The following is a 15,039-nucleotide window of genomic DNA, read 5'->3' as shown; positions in this document are numbered from 1 at the left end:
CGTCTCTTTAACGTTCAGCCTCTGTGCTATTACAGTAATTGCCCGCAGGATATAAGTAGCTACGTTTATGTGATTGTGTGGTCTCGGAAAAGAGGGGAAAGGATCTGTTAGTGTGTTAAACTCTCGCTAAGAGATAATATTCAGGAATTGCGGTGCACATTGTCACAGTTCATCCTTGCCGAAATTATAACCTGTAACCCAGGAAAAAGACACGGAATATTCAGGAATATTAGTGATTTGACTACACTGACACTATCGAATGAGAATAAAACTAACTCTAACCCTAACTGAATTGAGCTTGAGGATGACACTATTGCCTTATGTAGAGCTTAGAATTTTTCATAATTGATGAATTTTGCAACACGGACACTGTTTTGAACTGAATTGAAGCAACATTGAACTTACTCAAGCTGAATAACGACGCTATTGTCTTCTGTAGAGCTGCTGATAGCTGAAATGAACTTGTTTCATAATTAATTAACTTTACAAAGTTATTGAACTGAACTGAATCAACCCTGACTTGAGTTGAATAATGACACTATTGTCTTTTTAGAGCTGGTTTACATCAGAATTTGAATTTCTGTTATTTTCTTGTTTACTACTGTGAAGCTGCTTTGAAATAATCTATATTGCATAAAGCGTTATACACAGCAATGACATATTGAAATTGACATATCTGCGACTGACATGTTTGTGTGCGACTTGCAGGGCTGTGAAATTCTCCGCCAAGCTCATGGGGCAGGCCATGGCCAAGAGAGTCAAAGCCACCATCTTGTTCGCCACAGAAACTGGGAAATCACAGGACTATGCAAAAACGCTCTGTGAGATTTTCAAGCACGCGTTTGATGCCAAGGTAAGAATGACGGGCTTATATTGAACCGCACATAATAGATTGACATCTGTGCGTGATTCTTAAAACCCTTCCCATTCATTTATTTATTTACTTATTTATATTTATATAGCGCCTTTAACCAAGTCGCTGAACAATTTTTAAACTAAGCGGTACATTGAAAAGAAAAGGCTGAAGGAAGAAGGTACGTTTATTGGGCAAGGGTGAGCAAGTACGGTGGTGCTACAGTGAGAACAGAGGCTATGGCAGGGTTGGGCAAGCAAGCAGAGTCCTGACCGGGGGTTAGGGGCTAGGATACGCAGTGGGATGGCCTAGGGTGAAAAGTTGAGTTTTAAGGGCGGAGCGAAAACTGCGTAGTGTAGGGCAGGGGTCCCCAACCCCCGGGCCGCGGACCGGTACCGGTCCGTGGGACATTTGGTACCGGGCCGCACAGAAATAATAAATAACTTACCGTATTTTCCGGACTATAAGTCGCTCCGGAGTATAAGTCGCATCAGTCAAAAAATGCGCCATGAAGAAGAAAAAACATATATAGCCTAAGTCGCACTGAACTATAAGTCGCATTTATTTAGAAATTTATTTCACAAAAAAACAACAACAATGTTACAGACAGGACAGTTCTCCGTTACGGACGTGAGCGCTCTGAAAGCGGCACTGAAAGACTGCTTTAAAACTTTCACAGAGACCTCAAACAGAAAGCACAAAGCCTGTCTTTAAATTTAATTTCGTTTTGTATTAATTGTATCTTAATTTTAATCAATGTTTCATCAACCAATTGTCTGGATTTAATAAATAAAAAGTAAATATATTAAAAAATAGATAATCACGACACGGAGGCGCCGGCGCGTGAGCTGGAGCTGGTCTCATAAATTAACCAAAACTCAGCGTATAAGGTAGCCTACTTGCCTCACAGACCTGAGACATATATAAAAAGCTTGAAATGTCTACTTTTAAACAGAACAATTCAAAACGAAAGAAAACAGACTGTTCTCTGCTTATGTAATCCGTATGAAGTGTGCATTTCTCTCTGGCGCGTTCACTACATGCGAAGATCGCGAGTCAGCATCGTCAACTTCATCTTTCCAGCCGACACTGACATAACAAAAACTGGTGTATTAGTAAACAATTAAAATGTCTCCTGCTATATTTTACATATTCATAATCATTAATTTTGCCGGTTCGTTGTGACAGCTTTTAGGTGCTTTATTGGCAGCGCCACCCTTACATGTTACATGAACGCATCAGCACCGAAAACATGGAGATTTTTTTCTTTTGGGGGCATTTTGTTTGTGTTCAGGCTTTCTCAGTTTTCTTTAGGCGCGATGTTACGAGGACGCTGCTAATAAAGTTGCGAGTAGGCCTTCACATTGAATTCACGTTTATTATTATATTTAAAAAATACCCCAGTTTTTATGCCGGTCGTATAATTTTATTTTGTTGTATTTATCCGCCACACCTTAAAGGCCGGTCCGTGAAAATATTGTCTGATATTAAACCGGTCCGTGGCGCAAAAAAGGCCGCTGGTGTAGGGGACTGTTTTATATGGAGTGGGAGTTTATTCCAACGAAGGGGAGCCAGGAGGCTCATCCAAGATCAATGCCTCCAGTGGATTTGCACGTAAACATTGATGTATACAAAATGACAAAGAATATTGGCGCAAGATATGTATATCCGCATATCCCTTTAGTTTCACAACCAAAATCTCTCTTCCGATTCGAGGCTACAGATTGCAGAGTGAGAGAGCCATTTTCACACCAAAGCGTGCTATGCGAGAGCTTACGCAAATGTCTTTTGCTCACGATTTCTTTTGCACCAGTGCCATAAAATGTCAAGAATCATTGCACCCAGGCATTGATCTGTAGGTAAAGTTAAGATCACGTTACACTCCAAGCTATGTGACATCTAAAACAAGCATATTGAGTCCAAGTGTTTAGCCTTGGGATAGCATTTAAATGCAAAGTTATTTTTATAATCTAGCAGAATAATCAATCTTGTTCATGTGCGCTTGTTATTACGTGATTTACATGCAGCTCCTCTCTCTTTCTGCATGTCCTGAAGGCGTTTGCCCTGCCACACGCACTGATGCGTCGACTCTGTTAATTGTATCATGCCGCATTAGCTGCTCGTTAGGCGCCGTACGAACTGTTCATTACCGCTACACCCCTTTTGGCGGTACGTCAGGATCAAGAGATAACGTGCCTCCCATTCTTGATGCACATTGTGTGATTATTTTCACACTCGAAAACTTTGCCTAAAATCTCTCCGAACGCTGATCTAATAGCCAAACTTTTGCTCCTGGCTTACAAATGAGACAGAAAAACCAATCACATCAAAGTGGTCACATCAAAGCATTATTCATGTTCTCACAAACAGTCAGGGCCGTAGCTAGAGGATTCGGGGCCCCCTGAAAAAATATTGATGTGGGCCCCCTCCACCCTCCACCGATAACATATAGTAAATAGATGAGTATGGAGGCCCACATATAACAGAAGATGGTGATGTTGTTGTAAAACCTTTATTTTAAAAGTTAAATGTATATAAAAATTACAACTAATAAAAATAAATTGTTAAATAATAATAAAACCAATTTTTAAAAAGTAGCAGCAAAATAATGTTTTTCCCCCATCAGTCTGTTATACTTCATAAATCAAAAAGTAAACATTTATAAATTGACAAGAATGCAGTCAAATTTAAAAAATAAAGTCATTTATTGTCTTATTTTTTAATAAAGATAATATTATTAAATAAAGCTAAAATTTATTCATTCAAGTGCAGTGTGTTGTATTTGTGTTTTCTTGATTTAATAAATACATCATCAGCCGGCAGGTCAGGTGCATAATGCAATGCGTCGTGACTCGTGTCAATTTTTTAACTATTTACAATAGTGTAAAAAGATAGGAATTTTTACCACGTAATCATTCGGTCGATTGTGGTGCGCACCGATAGGCTAATGGAGAGTGACAGTACCGGCAGGCTGTAGACGGTAGTTTTCTTATTCCCAGCGAAATAACAATAGAACCTGTCTTTAAGAACGTCTTGATCGACTGTGATACAACAACTCTCCTGGCCTCCCTCTCCTTCTTTTCATAGTTTCTGGTACCCTGATTTATGTTTTCTTTTCCCCGACATTTTGTCAGTCAATCTCCTGCTCTTCCACCAAGTTCATCGTTAACTTCAGGACCTGCCGCCTCAACTCTGATTGGTTCTGTTCACGAGCTGGGGTGGGACTTACTATTTTATTGGGTCCATCTGATGTTTGTCACTGACTGAATAATTAATAAATACTTTAGATCGGACTAAACCATTTATAGGGAGGTAAGAGATATTTGGAAAAAATATTTAACCAAATTGCATGTTTTTGTGGTTTTCATTTAAATCTCAGGCATACAACTAATATAAATATTAGAATTTTTCATACAACAGGGGCCTATATAGTATAACTGCTGGATTTTGTGGGGCCCCCTGGGCAGTGGGGGCCCCTATAATTGTCACCACCTTTCACCCCACTAACGACGGCCCTGAAAACAGTACTAGTAACTAGATTACATGATTGCTGACAACCCTGACTCTCCCCAATGTAATTTCAGTAGCACTTTTTAATTGTTAGCTCATGTTAAATAATGCAGTTAAAAACAAAAGTGTGACCTTTTGTAAAGTGTTACTGTAATGTCTTCTCTCCTCTCTCTTATGTCTGTGATGAAAAGTAGCATAAAACACAACAATAGTACTAATACAACTATTTAGATGGATGATGTTTACTGAGGTCATGATATCATGTACACTACCAGTCAAAAGTTTTGGATCGGTAAGACTTGTAATGTTTTCAAAATAAGTCTCTTCTGCTCACCAAGGCTGTATATATTTGATTAAAAAAACAGTAATATTGTGAAATATTATTCCAATGTAAAACATTGCTTTTTTCTACGTGAATATATAGTAAAGTGTGTTTTTTTTTTGTTTTTTTTGTTTTTTTTTTCAAAGCTGAATTTTCAGTATCATTACTCCAGTCTTCAGTGTCACATGATCCTTCAGAAATCATTCTAATATGATGATTTGATACTCAAGAAACATTTCTCATTATTATCAGTGTTGAAAACAGTTATTTGCATTTTTATTCAGGATTCTTTGATGAATAGAAAGCTTTTGTAATATTAAACACTACCGTTCAAAAGTTATTTTTTGTGGGAAAGAAATAAAATAAATCAGTACTTCATCAAGGATTAATTAAATGGATCAAAAGTGAAAGGCAGTAAAGGCATTTATAATGTTACAAAAGATTAGATTTCAAATAAATACTGTTCTTTTGAACTTTCTATTCATCAGAGAATCCTGCATTTTCTTTTTTTTTCAGCATTGATACTAATAATGAATTTTTTTTTTTTTTTTGAGCATCAAATTTGATTTCTGAAGGAATATGTGACACTGAAGACTGGAGTAATGATGCTGAAAATTCAGCTTTGATCACAGGAATAAATTACATTTTAAATGATATTAAAATAGAAAACAGTTATTTTAAATTGTCATTATATTTAACAATAATACTGTGTTTTGTATTTATAATCAATTCAATGCAGCCTTGGTGAGCAGAAGAGACTTCTTTAAAAAACATAAAAAATCTTACCGATCCAAAACTTTTGACTGGGAGTGTACATATAGCAGCATTGTGTCATGTGTATAATGCGGTATTATATGATCCTGCAGGTGACGTCCATGGATGAATATGACACAGTCGACTTGGAACATGAGACCCTTGTGTTAGTGGTGACAAGCACGTTCGGCAATGGAGACCCTCCTGAAAATGGAGAGGTGAGTTATTAAAGCACAAGTTTGCTTTAATGCGCTAGTGTTTCACTGAGCACATCAATCATTTTCTTCTGCTTTGAATCAAATTGTCAACACTTCACAACACAACAGAATGTGCTCATCATGATGATAAAGGACTTCACACATACACTGTACAATGGAGAACCTGCAGTATGCTGGCAGGTCCTGGTTGAATTTGTGATTGTGAACATGCGTGGGAAGGGCCAGTAACTTCTCTCCTTCTCTCTTTCTCCCCTTTTCCGCACTACAGAAATTTGGTGCGGCTCTGATGGAGATGAGACACCCCACCACCAGCGTAGAGGACAGAAAGTGAGTGTGTGTGTGTGCGCGAGTGGAGAAGCAAACGAGTGATTTTTCTTCTCATCCTCCCACCAATCTGCTTTCCCATAATTAATATTTTTTCAGTGTTTCAGTTCACACACCTACACAAAGTCTAACATATATGCACCAAACATACACATTTACGCATTACATGCATTTCTTCTCTATACAATCAAACCATTCACAAAAATCCACAAAGAAATCTCTCTCTCTCTTTCTCTCTCTCTCAGGACATACAAAGTGCGTTTTAACAGCGTTTCTTCATATTCTGATACCCGCAAATCCTCCAGCGACGAACCTGAAACCAAAGCCAACTTTGAGAGCACTGGACCACTTGCTAATGTCAGGTACTGTGGTGCCTGTATGTGTATGTATGTGAATTTATGTAGATTTGATGTGTATACTTTGGAAAAACATTTAGGCCTGGTTTCACAGACAGGGCTTAGATTAAGCCAGGATTAGGCCTTAATTTTATGAAATTTATTGAATTACGAAATTTACCTAAATGCTAATAGCTTTTATAAATGTGCCTTAGAAAAATAACTATTTCTGCTTTGCATCTTGAGACAAAATAATTGCACTGACATATTTTAAGATTTGTTTAGGCTTTTTAGGATGTTAGATGAATTATGCAATGCAATGAAAAAAATATTTTTGCATTGACAAGCCCAATGAAGCACTATTACATTCTCATTACTGAAATGTAAAAAACAATTCTATATTTTTAAATTGTATTTAAGTATTTATTGATCACGAGAATTTTTATTGTACTTTTATTCTTTCATTGATAACTAAAAATAAATAAATCATTTACACAAATGATTACGTTATTAAGGGAAAATGTTGCAGAGCAAAAATTCTTAATGGTCCTTAAATAGGCCTACATTTCATAAAATTAATATACTTATTTTCCTATAGTTTCTTTTGTATTTCTCTCTTGGGAAATATGCTTCATTGTGGTTTTTAATGCAAAACATATATATATATATTTTTTTTTTGCATTGTGGTATATTTATATAATTATTTATATAATTATTTATTTATTTTTTTGCCTATATATATCCATCTCCAACTTTGTGGTGACATTGTCCCATTATGTACGTGTGTGCGTTTCTTCTAGTGGCTGTAACGTAATTTAAATTCATCAGTTTCTTCAAAACTAAAATACAAAAAGCATAAAAGAAATTTAGTTTTGAAAAGAAATTCCATCCTAAAGCAATCAAAAGAAATTTCACACTTTTTACTTGTCTTTGCATGTGTGTGCACATGCTTGCGTAACATAACATCCACTCTAGCCTTGAATTTTCATAGTTTCACGATCAAAGCTCACAGCCTTTGGCCTGATGTCCACAACCATCCCACTCTTTTAATACACTTGGTTTTGTATATATGGCATATCTTTTTGTGTGTGTGTGTGCTATTGTTTTTGTTTGTGTTCTTGTGCTTCAAGTGTTTTCAATACTCCGTTTCTCCCATACAGATTCTCTGTGTTTGGCCTTGGCTCTCGGGCATACCCACACTTCTGTGCGTTTGCCCACGCAGTGGACACGCTGTTCGAAGAGCTTGGTGGGGAACGAATTATGCGCATGGGAGAGGGAGACGAACTCTGCGGCCAAGAGGAATCCTTCAGAACATGGGCCAAGAAGGTCTTCAAGGTATTGCCCTAAGCAACTGTGGGCTGCAGTCACTACCTGAAATGTATCGTTTGTTTTTGTTTATCAATGCTTTTGACAAAAAAAATTACTACACTGAAGAATGTGATACATTTGCAGTTGTTAAATAATTACTTACAACAGCTTTGTGTGAGGAACAACCCAAAATGTAGTATAGACTACTTTTATGGTGCTTTTTTGGGGCTTAACAATCAATGATTGTTTATTTGAAGAAAAAAATAATACTAATAATTTTGCTCAGAATACATTTTTGTAACAAAAGTAAATAATGGTAAAAATGTTGGGGCCAGTTATTCTTTCAAAGATCTATTTAGTTGTCCGGTTGATTCAGTCATATTCATTTTTTACTTAACCATATAAAGGCTACTGTATCATATTTAATACGCAAATTTATTAGGCCTCTAAATGATTAACATGATCAGCTTTTATTAAAAACCTGTTTACTTGCATACCTTCTGCCCTCTGATTGATAGATGCTTTTTTAAGTCAAGTCACCTTCATTTCTATAGCGCTGTATACAATACAGATTGTTTCAAAGCAACTTTACAGTGATAAACAGGAAAATGATGTATTTTGCCTGTTGTTCAGCTGAATTTGATTCAGTTCTGTTGTAAAGATCATCAATTATTAGTTCTTTTCATCTATTAAGCAGTTCTGCAAAAATAAAAGCTCAGTTCATACAACAGCTTTAGTACATTTAGATCAGTAATGTTGTTGAATATTAAGTTTTAGAATTAACTTTTAGTTAGAAAGACCTTTTAGTATAAACTATAAACTAAAGTATTCATTTTGGCCGTATAAATATCCGCAACTGCACTAAATTGAATATTTTTGCTTGGTTTGGGCTTCTGAATAAAGTTGATATGTTTTTTTCCTTGAAAGCGAACTCCATATTCTCCTATATCATACTATATGAACCATAAATAAAATGATGCATTAAACATGACACTCCACAAAAAACACACATGCAAACTTTGTTTTATGGAACTTGAAATGGACCTTTTCCATTTATGCATTTTTTTAAACTTATTTCATATGTCAGGCTTTACAGGGTTAAATGAAAACCATTTCATTTAGATTTAGTTTTTTATATTATTATTATTTTGACATTTTTAAGCCTAAAAAAAAGATTTACAGTGTATATTTCTTGCACTGCACTTGTACATATGGTTTATGTTCATGATACATCATAAAAAGTTGCCAAGAATCTGTTTTGATCCTTTTTAATCCTTTTTGTCCCAGGCGGCATGTGACGTTTTCTGTGTCGGCGACGATGTTAATATCGAGAAAGCGAACGATTCATTGAATTGTAACGATCGCAGCTGGAAGAAAAGCAAGTTCCGGATGACATACACGGTGGAGGCACCGACACTAACACAAGGTACGTTGCTGCTCTGGTACCTTCCATTTATTAAGGGATGACTCATTTCAGAAAGCCAATAAGCTTTTATCAAATTAAATGATACTTAAAGTCTTCCCCTGTGAATGGCAAAGCTCTTTTTATTTGCCTCAAAATTTATGACGCATGCCAACTGACTCTTGAAGGGACTGCCATTTTAGTGGCTCATTAGCTTGATACGGATTATCTCAGCGTCGTGTTAGCATTACCCAGAGGATTGTAAACACTTCCTTATTCAATTGATGAAAGTGTAAACAATGCATTTAAGGCTTCCATCTGATTTTTACTATTGCATCTAAAGTCCTCTAAATGATCTTTAAATGGGCGGCTCGGCTCCATCATGAGTTTTATAGCAAATCAAGTTGTTGGGCCGCTAAATGATTTTGATTTTTGATTTCACGCAGCACGTTTTTAACTGTTGATTGGTTTTTGTATCCACTCTCAGCGCTTTACAGCATCCATAAGAAGAAAGTTTACGGGGCCAAATTTCTGCTGAGACAGAACCTACAAAGTGCCAGATCGAAGTATGTTTTTGCTAATATTCTGTCCATTTTTTTAATTTCTCAGAATTACATTGTCATGAAAGTCTTTCACATTACCCTTGACTGAGTTTTGCCTTAAACAATTGGTTGCCAATCCTTCCTCAGCAATAGTTGCCATCAGCATTTTCTGAGGAGCTTTTGCCTTTTTCTATTATATAAATCTATTGAGGATTGGTGTGTTTGGATAGGTTTAAACTGAGTTTTTCAAAAGAATATTATAAAATGCTATTGCTATATTGTAGCAATTGTTTATTAAACCCTAAAAAAGTTAAGAAAATCAATAAGAAAAAAACACATTTCCTTCTAGGTCTTGAGTAGTTAATCATGTCACTGTAAAATGTAAAAGAAATGGCAGATAAAATGCTTTGCAATTTCACTTCATTTCAGCCTATTCTAGCAAAAGCTTAGCGAATTGCTCTGTGTATGAATAAATCTTTTATAATCTCTTAAATAATGACTACAACTGTTTCGTATTACAATGTACAAATAAAATTCTCACTTCCTGTCTATCAGCCGATCGACTATATTTGTGCGTCTTGATGCCAACAACCACGAGAACCTGAAATACTTGCCTGGTGACCATTTAGGCGTTTACCCCGGAAACAACGAAGATCTAGTTACGACTCTTATCGAAAAACTGGAAGATGCACCACCTGTCAATCAAATTGTGAAAGTGGAGTTCTTAGAGGAAAGAAACACAGCATTGGGTAACTATGAAATGCATGCAAATATGTTTTTTCTTGTCATAATAAAAACATGCAAATATCTGACACTAAACCAAAATGTAAAACAAATAATAATACATTTCTAGAATAACAGTCTAGCTTCAAAGCATTTTAACTTACCAAAATAACTTGTCTTTCAAACTTCTGCTTTGGTATCTAATGGAAAATAATCTGAAATGACCATATAAGTCCAAATAAGTCTGCCAGCCCCCCAATCAAACATTTTTTCCCTTTGAACACAGAGGAAAGGCTTTCTCAGTATGCCATTGTCTGCCGAACAGTGTGTTCATCAGGTGTTCTGGTGTTCATGATGAGTCAAGGATCAGGGTAACCTGGTCCATAGTGCTGATCATGTCACATTTACTGGAGAGTGAGCTAGCTTTCAATCATATCACTCTCAATAACACTTACTATATCCATCAGGAGACCAGATCCTGTAGTATATTCTGAGGGTTTATAAATTATACAATTCACTCCTCAATGTATGCGCTGACATCATTTACAGTACATTTGCATTCACAAACTCATGCTTAACCTGACAATGTGTAAGGTGTGCATGCATGTAAATGTATCTTTTTAAATAGTTAAAAATGACAAAAAGTGTTTTTTCTTTAACTTTACTGGCATTATGATGGCTTATTCAGTTAATAAATTGAACAATACATTTCATGTAAATGCAATTCTCTTGCATTGTTAGGTTTTTATAATAAGCTGAGCCTTGGTAGTTATCAGTGCAGTGTGCGTGTAAACGCTCACTGTAACATTTGCATACTGAATTGCAGTTGTCGGAAATTATTAATCAATTGTAAAACATAATTTAGATACCACATGACAACTTAATATCTACATACAGTATAATGTTAAAGAATGAATGCAGGATTTATTTGCTTTGTATTCATTATAATCTATGACAGAGATCTTTAGAATAGATAGACAATCTTGGGATTAACTTACCCACAGGGAAAGATTTTGATGCTGGCACGCTATTCTTTGATTCCGTTGCAAATCTGACTGAATCAAAAACATTTTTGATGCCAAATGATGTGCTTTCAATTACATATCTATTAGGGTTCCATCTCTTGTGCTAGAGGCGCATTTCCCCATTTGAGCCATTTCATTCTGTTTGTTCTCTTTTGTTAAAGTTTTTCCTCATCATAAGGTTATTTATCTTGCCTCTGTGCATGAGAAAACTTATGATTATTTTACAGTTGTCTTGCATTGAAACTACACACCTGGGCCAAAAAAAATTAGACAAGCCAAAAATGGTCTTAACCATTTTAATCAAATATCACTGGGCAGGAATTGCACACATACTGTAGATAAAGTAACTTTAACTGTAGCACAGAATAGCCTTCCCCAACTTATAGACAGCTTTTTACAGGAAGAAGAGTGACTGTTTTTCCACTCAATGTCAATGGCTTCAAACAGTTCATGAGTAGTTAAAAATGCCTATAGGGTTTAGATCTGGACTCTGACCAGCCAAAACATGAGCCTGGTGGACTTTTTCTCAAGCCACTTCTTGGTGGTCTCTGCAGTTTGGGCAGGAGCATTGACTTATTGAAAACAAACCAACATTTAATCATTCTTTAGTTATGCAACTCATGTTTCATTGTGATTCATCACTCAACACACAACTTCCCATATTCCGCCAAAAACATAATTCTGTCTTTGATGTCAGTGGCTTTTTAAGTAGTGCATTTGCTTAAATTTTGCTCATTTCCTGACTAATAATTTGTGGTTAAGACAATTAAAAGCTTAATGTTTAGCCATTTTGAGCTTGGCCAATTTTTTATTTTTTTTTATTTTTTGTTGCCCCATGTATTTGCTTTTCATCTTCATACTGTCCCTATTAATAGGGCTTTGAAGTACAGTAATATGCATAAACAGAGCAAATGTTTTTTTGTTTAAGAAATATCGCTCTGGATGCTTAAGGCACAATAACATGGAAATGAAAGGATGCCCCCTTTTTTTAAGGTGTTAAAGAGATACTATGTGTTTTTGGTGGTACTGACCTATCATGTAGGACCTTATTTTCAGTATCTTTTAAAAGGGTTAGCTCAAGTGAGATTTCTCACCCTTCCTTGTTGAGAAATATGTCAGTATGACTGATAACTGGCTAGTGACCTTTACAGAGGGAATATGAGGTTGCTGTAACTCTTTCTTCTTGATCATCATTACAGATGTGGTCTCATTGAAGCCTGCATTGTTCACAAAAGAGTTATTTTAACAAAAGTAGGTGCGTTGGACACATTATCAGGGTACAGTTCACTTACAAATGAAAACTCTGTCATCATTTACTCATCCTTCTAACCCCATATGATGTTCTTTCTTCTATGGAATACAAATGGAAAAGGCTTTAGGTCTCAAAAAATGATTAAAAAAAAAAAAGCACCATGAAAGAAGTCCAAATTACCTGTACGCTATATTCAAAGTCCTCTGAAGGCATATAATAGTTTAATAATTTGCATTTGTGAATATCTGAATGTCACATTAAGTTAGTCGACAGTGAGACCAAGGTTTTCAGCAAATAAAGACTTAAATTGTAGTGTTTTCCTCACACAAACCTTTAATATGAGTCAAATACAGTGCACACGGTTATACTTTTTATTGTGCTTTTTTTGGTCATTTTTGGAGCTTGATATCAATGCATGTTGCCTTCATATTTTTACTGTATGGAGAAAGTCATACAGGTTTGGAACAACATGGGAGTGCATGGGTAAATAATGACAGAATATTTGTTTTTGGGTGAACTATCCGTTTAAGTATTGCAGTACTCAGTGTGAAGTATCTGCTGCTAGTCTAAACCACTGCCACTGAACCACTGCCTAAATCAGGATTAAATAAAAAAATAAAAAAACTTGGTCATATCTGCATTCTTAACCCATCTGAACCCCTTCATCTTCTGCAGGTGTGATAAGCAACTGGACGGATGAGAGTCGTATTCCACCCTGTACCATCTATCAGGCTTTCAAATACTTCCTGGACATAACCACCCCTCCTAGTCCTCAACTATTGCAACAGTTTGCTCCTCTAGTGACTAATGAGAAACAGAGAAAGAGACTAGAGGTGCTCAGCAAGGTAAGAAAACACTGCATGCCTTCACACGCTTGTGCGCTTCTCTAATTATCATGCAAGACATTTATTTGCATCAATACTAAAGCTCAGTAATGATCTAAAACCCATTTTCATACATCTTTTCCATATTAGACAAAAGGCGTCACGTCTCCACATGTGTCCCTGCCTTTTCCGCCTCAAATCGGCAGTAATTTTCTCAGTTTGATAACTTATTACCTCTGAAAATCAACCCCCTCCTCCCCACTTCCTTTTTTCCTTGCTCTCTCACACATGCCTCTCCGTGTCAACATGAAAACAAGGAAATATTTCTCTTTCATTGCTTCCCACTGAAACAATTTTTCGATATGTTGCTAAAAATGGCTGCTTAGTTAGTGAGTCATCCATTCTGGTTCAAATGAGTGAACCAGAGGAGAAAGACAAAAGGGTTCACGTCAGTGAGGATGGCAACTCCCCACAGTGTCTCTCTGCTTGATTAAAATAAACATACAATTTACTTCTGTATATTTTAATAGTTTATTTGGAATACACTAGCGAAGGTTTGGGGTCGGTAAGATTTATGAATGTTTTTGAGAAAGTCTCTTATACTCACCAAGCTGCATTTATTTGATCAAAATACAGTAAAAATATGGAATATTGTGAAATATTATAAGGAATTAAATTAACTGTTTTTCTATTTTAATATATTTTAAAATGTAATTTACTAATGTGATGACAAAGCTTTTCAGCATCATTACTCCAGTCAATAAGGCAATAATGGTAGAGTTTGTATGAACTAAGTTTTTGGTCCCTTTTTTTGTAGCTTGACAGCTCTAGTAAAAAAGTACTTTTATTGTATAAAAAAGAACATTAATTAATAATTTGTTCAAAATATCACATACTGTAGATTAGGAGTGATATGATGTTGAATACATTGTGTCAGAACTCTCTCTTTAAAAAGAGAGATCTGAAAAAGATCCTTTCTGGCTCTGTTTTACACATGACTAACACTTTTAGGCAAATTACAGCGTTGACAATTTTTTTTTTTTTTACTCGCTTCTTGCTGTCAGTTCACGGCTTGCAGAATGTTTTGAACGTTTGCCATTCACTGCCACTCATCCAGAGCTCATGTGCCAAACCAGAGCTACTGAGAACATCATGTTGATGTCATGTGCTTCGTTCGGTGTCTCCTCAGGGTTTGCAGGAGTATGAGGAGTGGAAGTGGTCCAATAACCCCACCATAGTGGAGGTGTTGGAGGAGTTCCCGTCCCTCCAGATCCCCTCCACCCTTCTCTTGACCCAGCTACCCCTCCTACAGCCACGGTACTACTCCATCAGCTCCTCTCCAGACCTCCATCCAGGAGAGATCCACCTCACTGTGGCAGTGGTGTCCTATCGGCCCAAAGGTAAACAAAAAATGGGAAAAAAAGCTTTTTCATAGACCAGGAAACTTAATTGAGTACCTAATTGTGTTCATTTAAGTTTCAGCTTTATATCAGCACTGTAAAAAAAAATTGTACAAATGCTACAGTAAAAACCTGTTAATTGGTTAGCTGTAAGTTACCTTGCCATATATGGTGAACATATGTCATGCAATCAGTGTTGGGGGTAATGCATTACAAGTAACAGGAGTTACATGATCAGATTACTTTTT

The 15,039-nt window shown here is 36.2% G+C and overlaps 1 protein-coding gene across 1 annotated transcript in view; it reads left to right on the top strand.

The window, feature by feature from the left end:
- Window positions 1-15,039, top strand: part of nos1 (nitric oxide synthase 1 (neuronal)) — a 68,139-nt gene that overhangs the window by 41,639 nt on the left and 11,461 nt on the right. The window contains exons 14-23 of the mRNA XM_084113589.1: window positions 709-853; window positions 5,552-5,656; window positions 5,925-5,983; window positions 6,226-6,342; window positions 7,476-7,650; window positions 8,911-9,049; window positions 9,513-9,591; window positions 10,123-10,316; window positions 13,243-13,412; window positions 14,581-14,791. Coding sequence (XP_083969715.1) covers window positions 709-853; window positions 5,552-5,656; window positions 5,925-5,983; window positions 6,226-6,342; window positions 7,476-7,650; window positions 8,911-9,049; window positions 9,513-9,591; window positions 10,123-10,316; window positions 13,243-13,412; window positions 14,581-14,791 — 1,394 coding nt within the window. The remainder of the gene's footprint in view (window positions 1-708; window positions 854-5,551; window positions 5,657-5,924; window positions 5,984-6,225; window positions 6,343-7,475; window positions 7,651-8,910; window positions 9,050-9,512; window positions 9,592-10,122; window positions 10,317-13,242; window positions 13,413-14,580; window positions 14,792-15,039) is intronic.

Source organism: Abramis brama, assembly GCF_963993115.1.
Source record: "Abramis brama genome assembly, chromosome: 5".
Taxonomy (NCBI): Eukaryota; Metazoa; Chordata; class Actinopteri; order Cypriniformes; family Leuciscidae; genus Abramis; species Abramis brama.
Note: the sequence above shows the minus strand (reverse complement) of the source record. Positions and strands in the feature narration are given on the sequence as shown.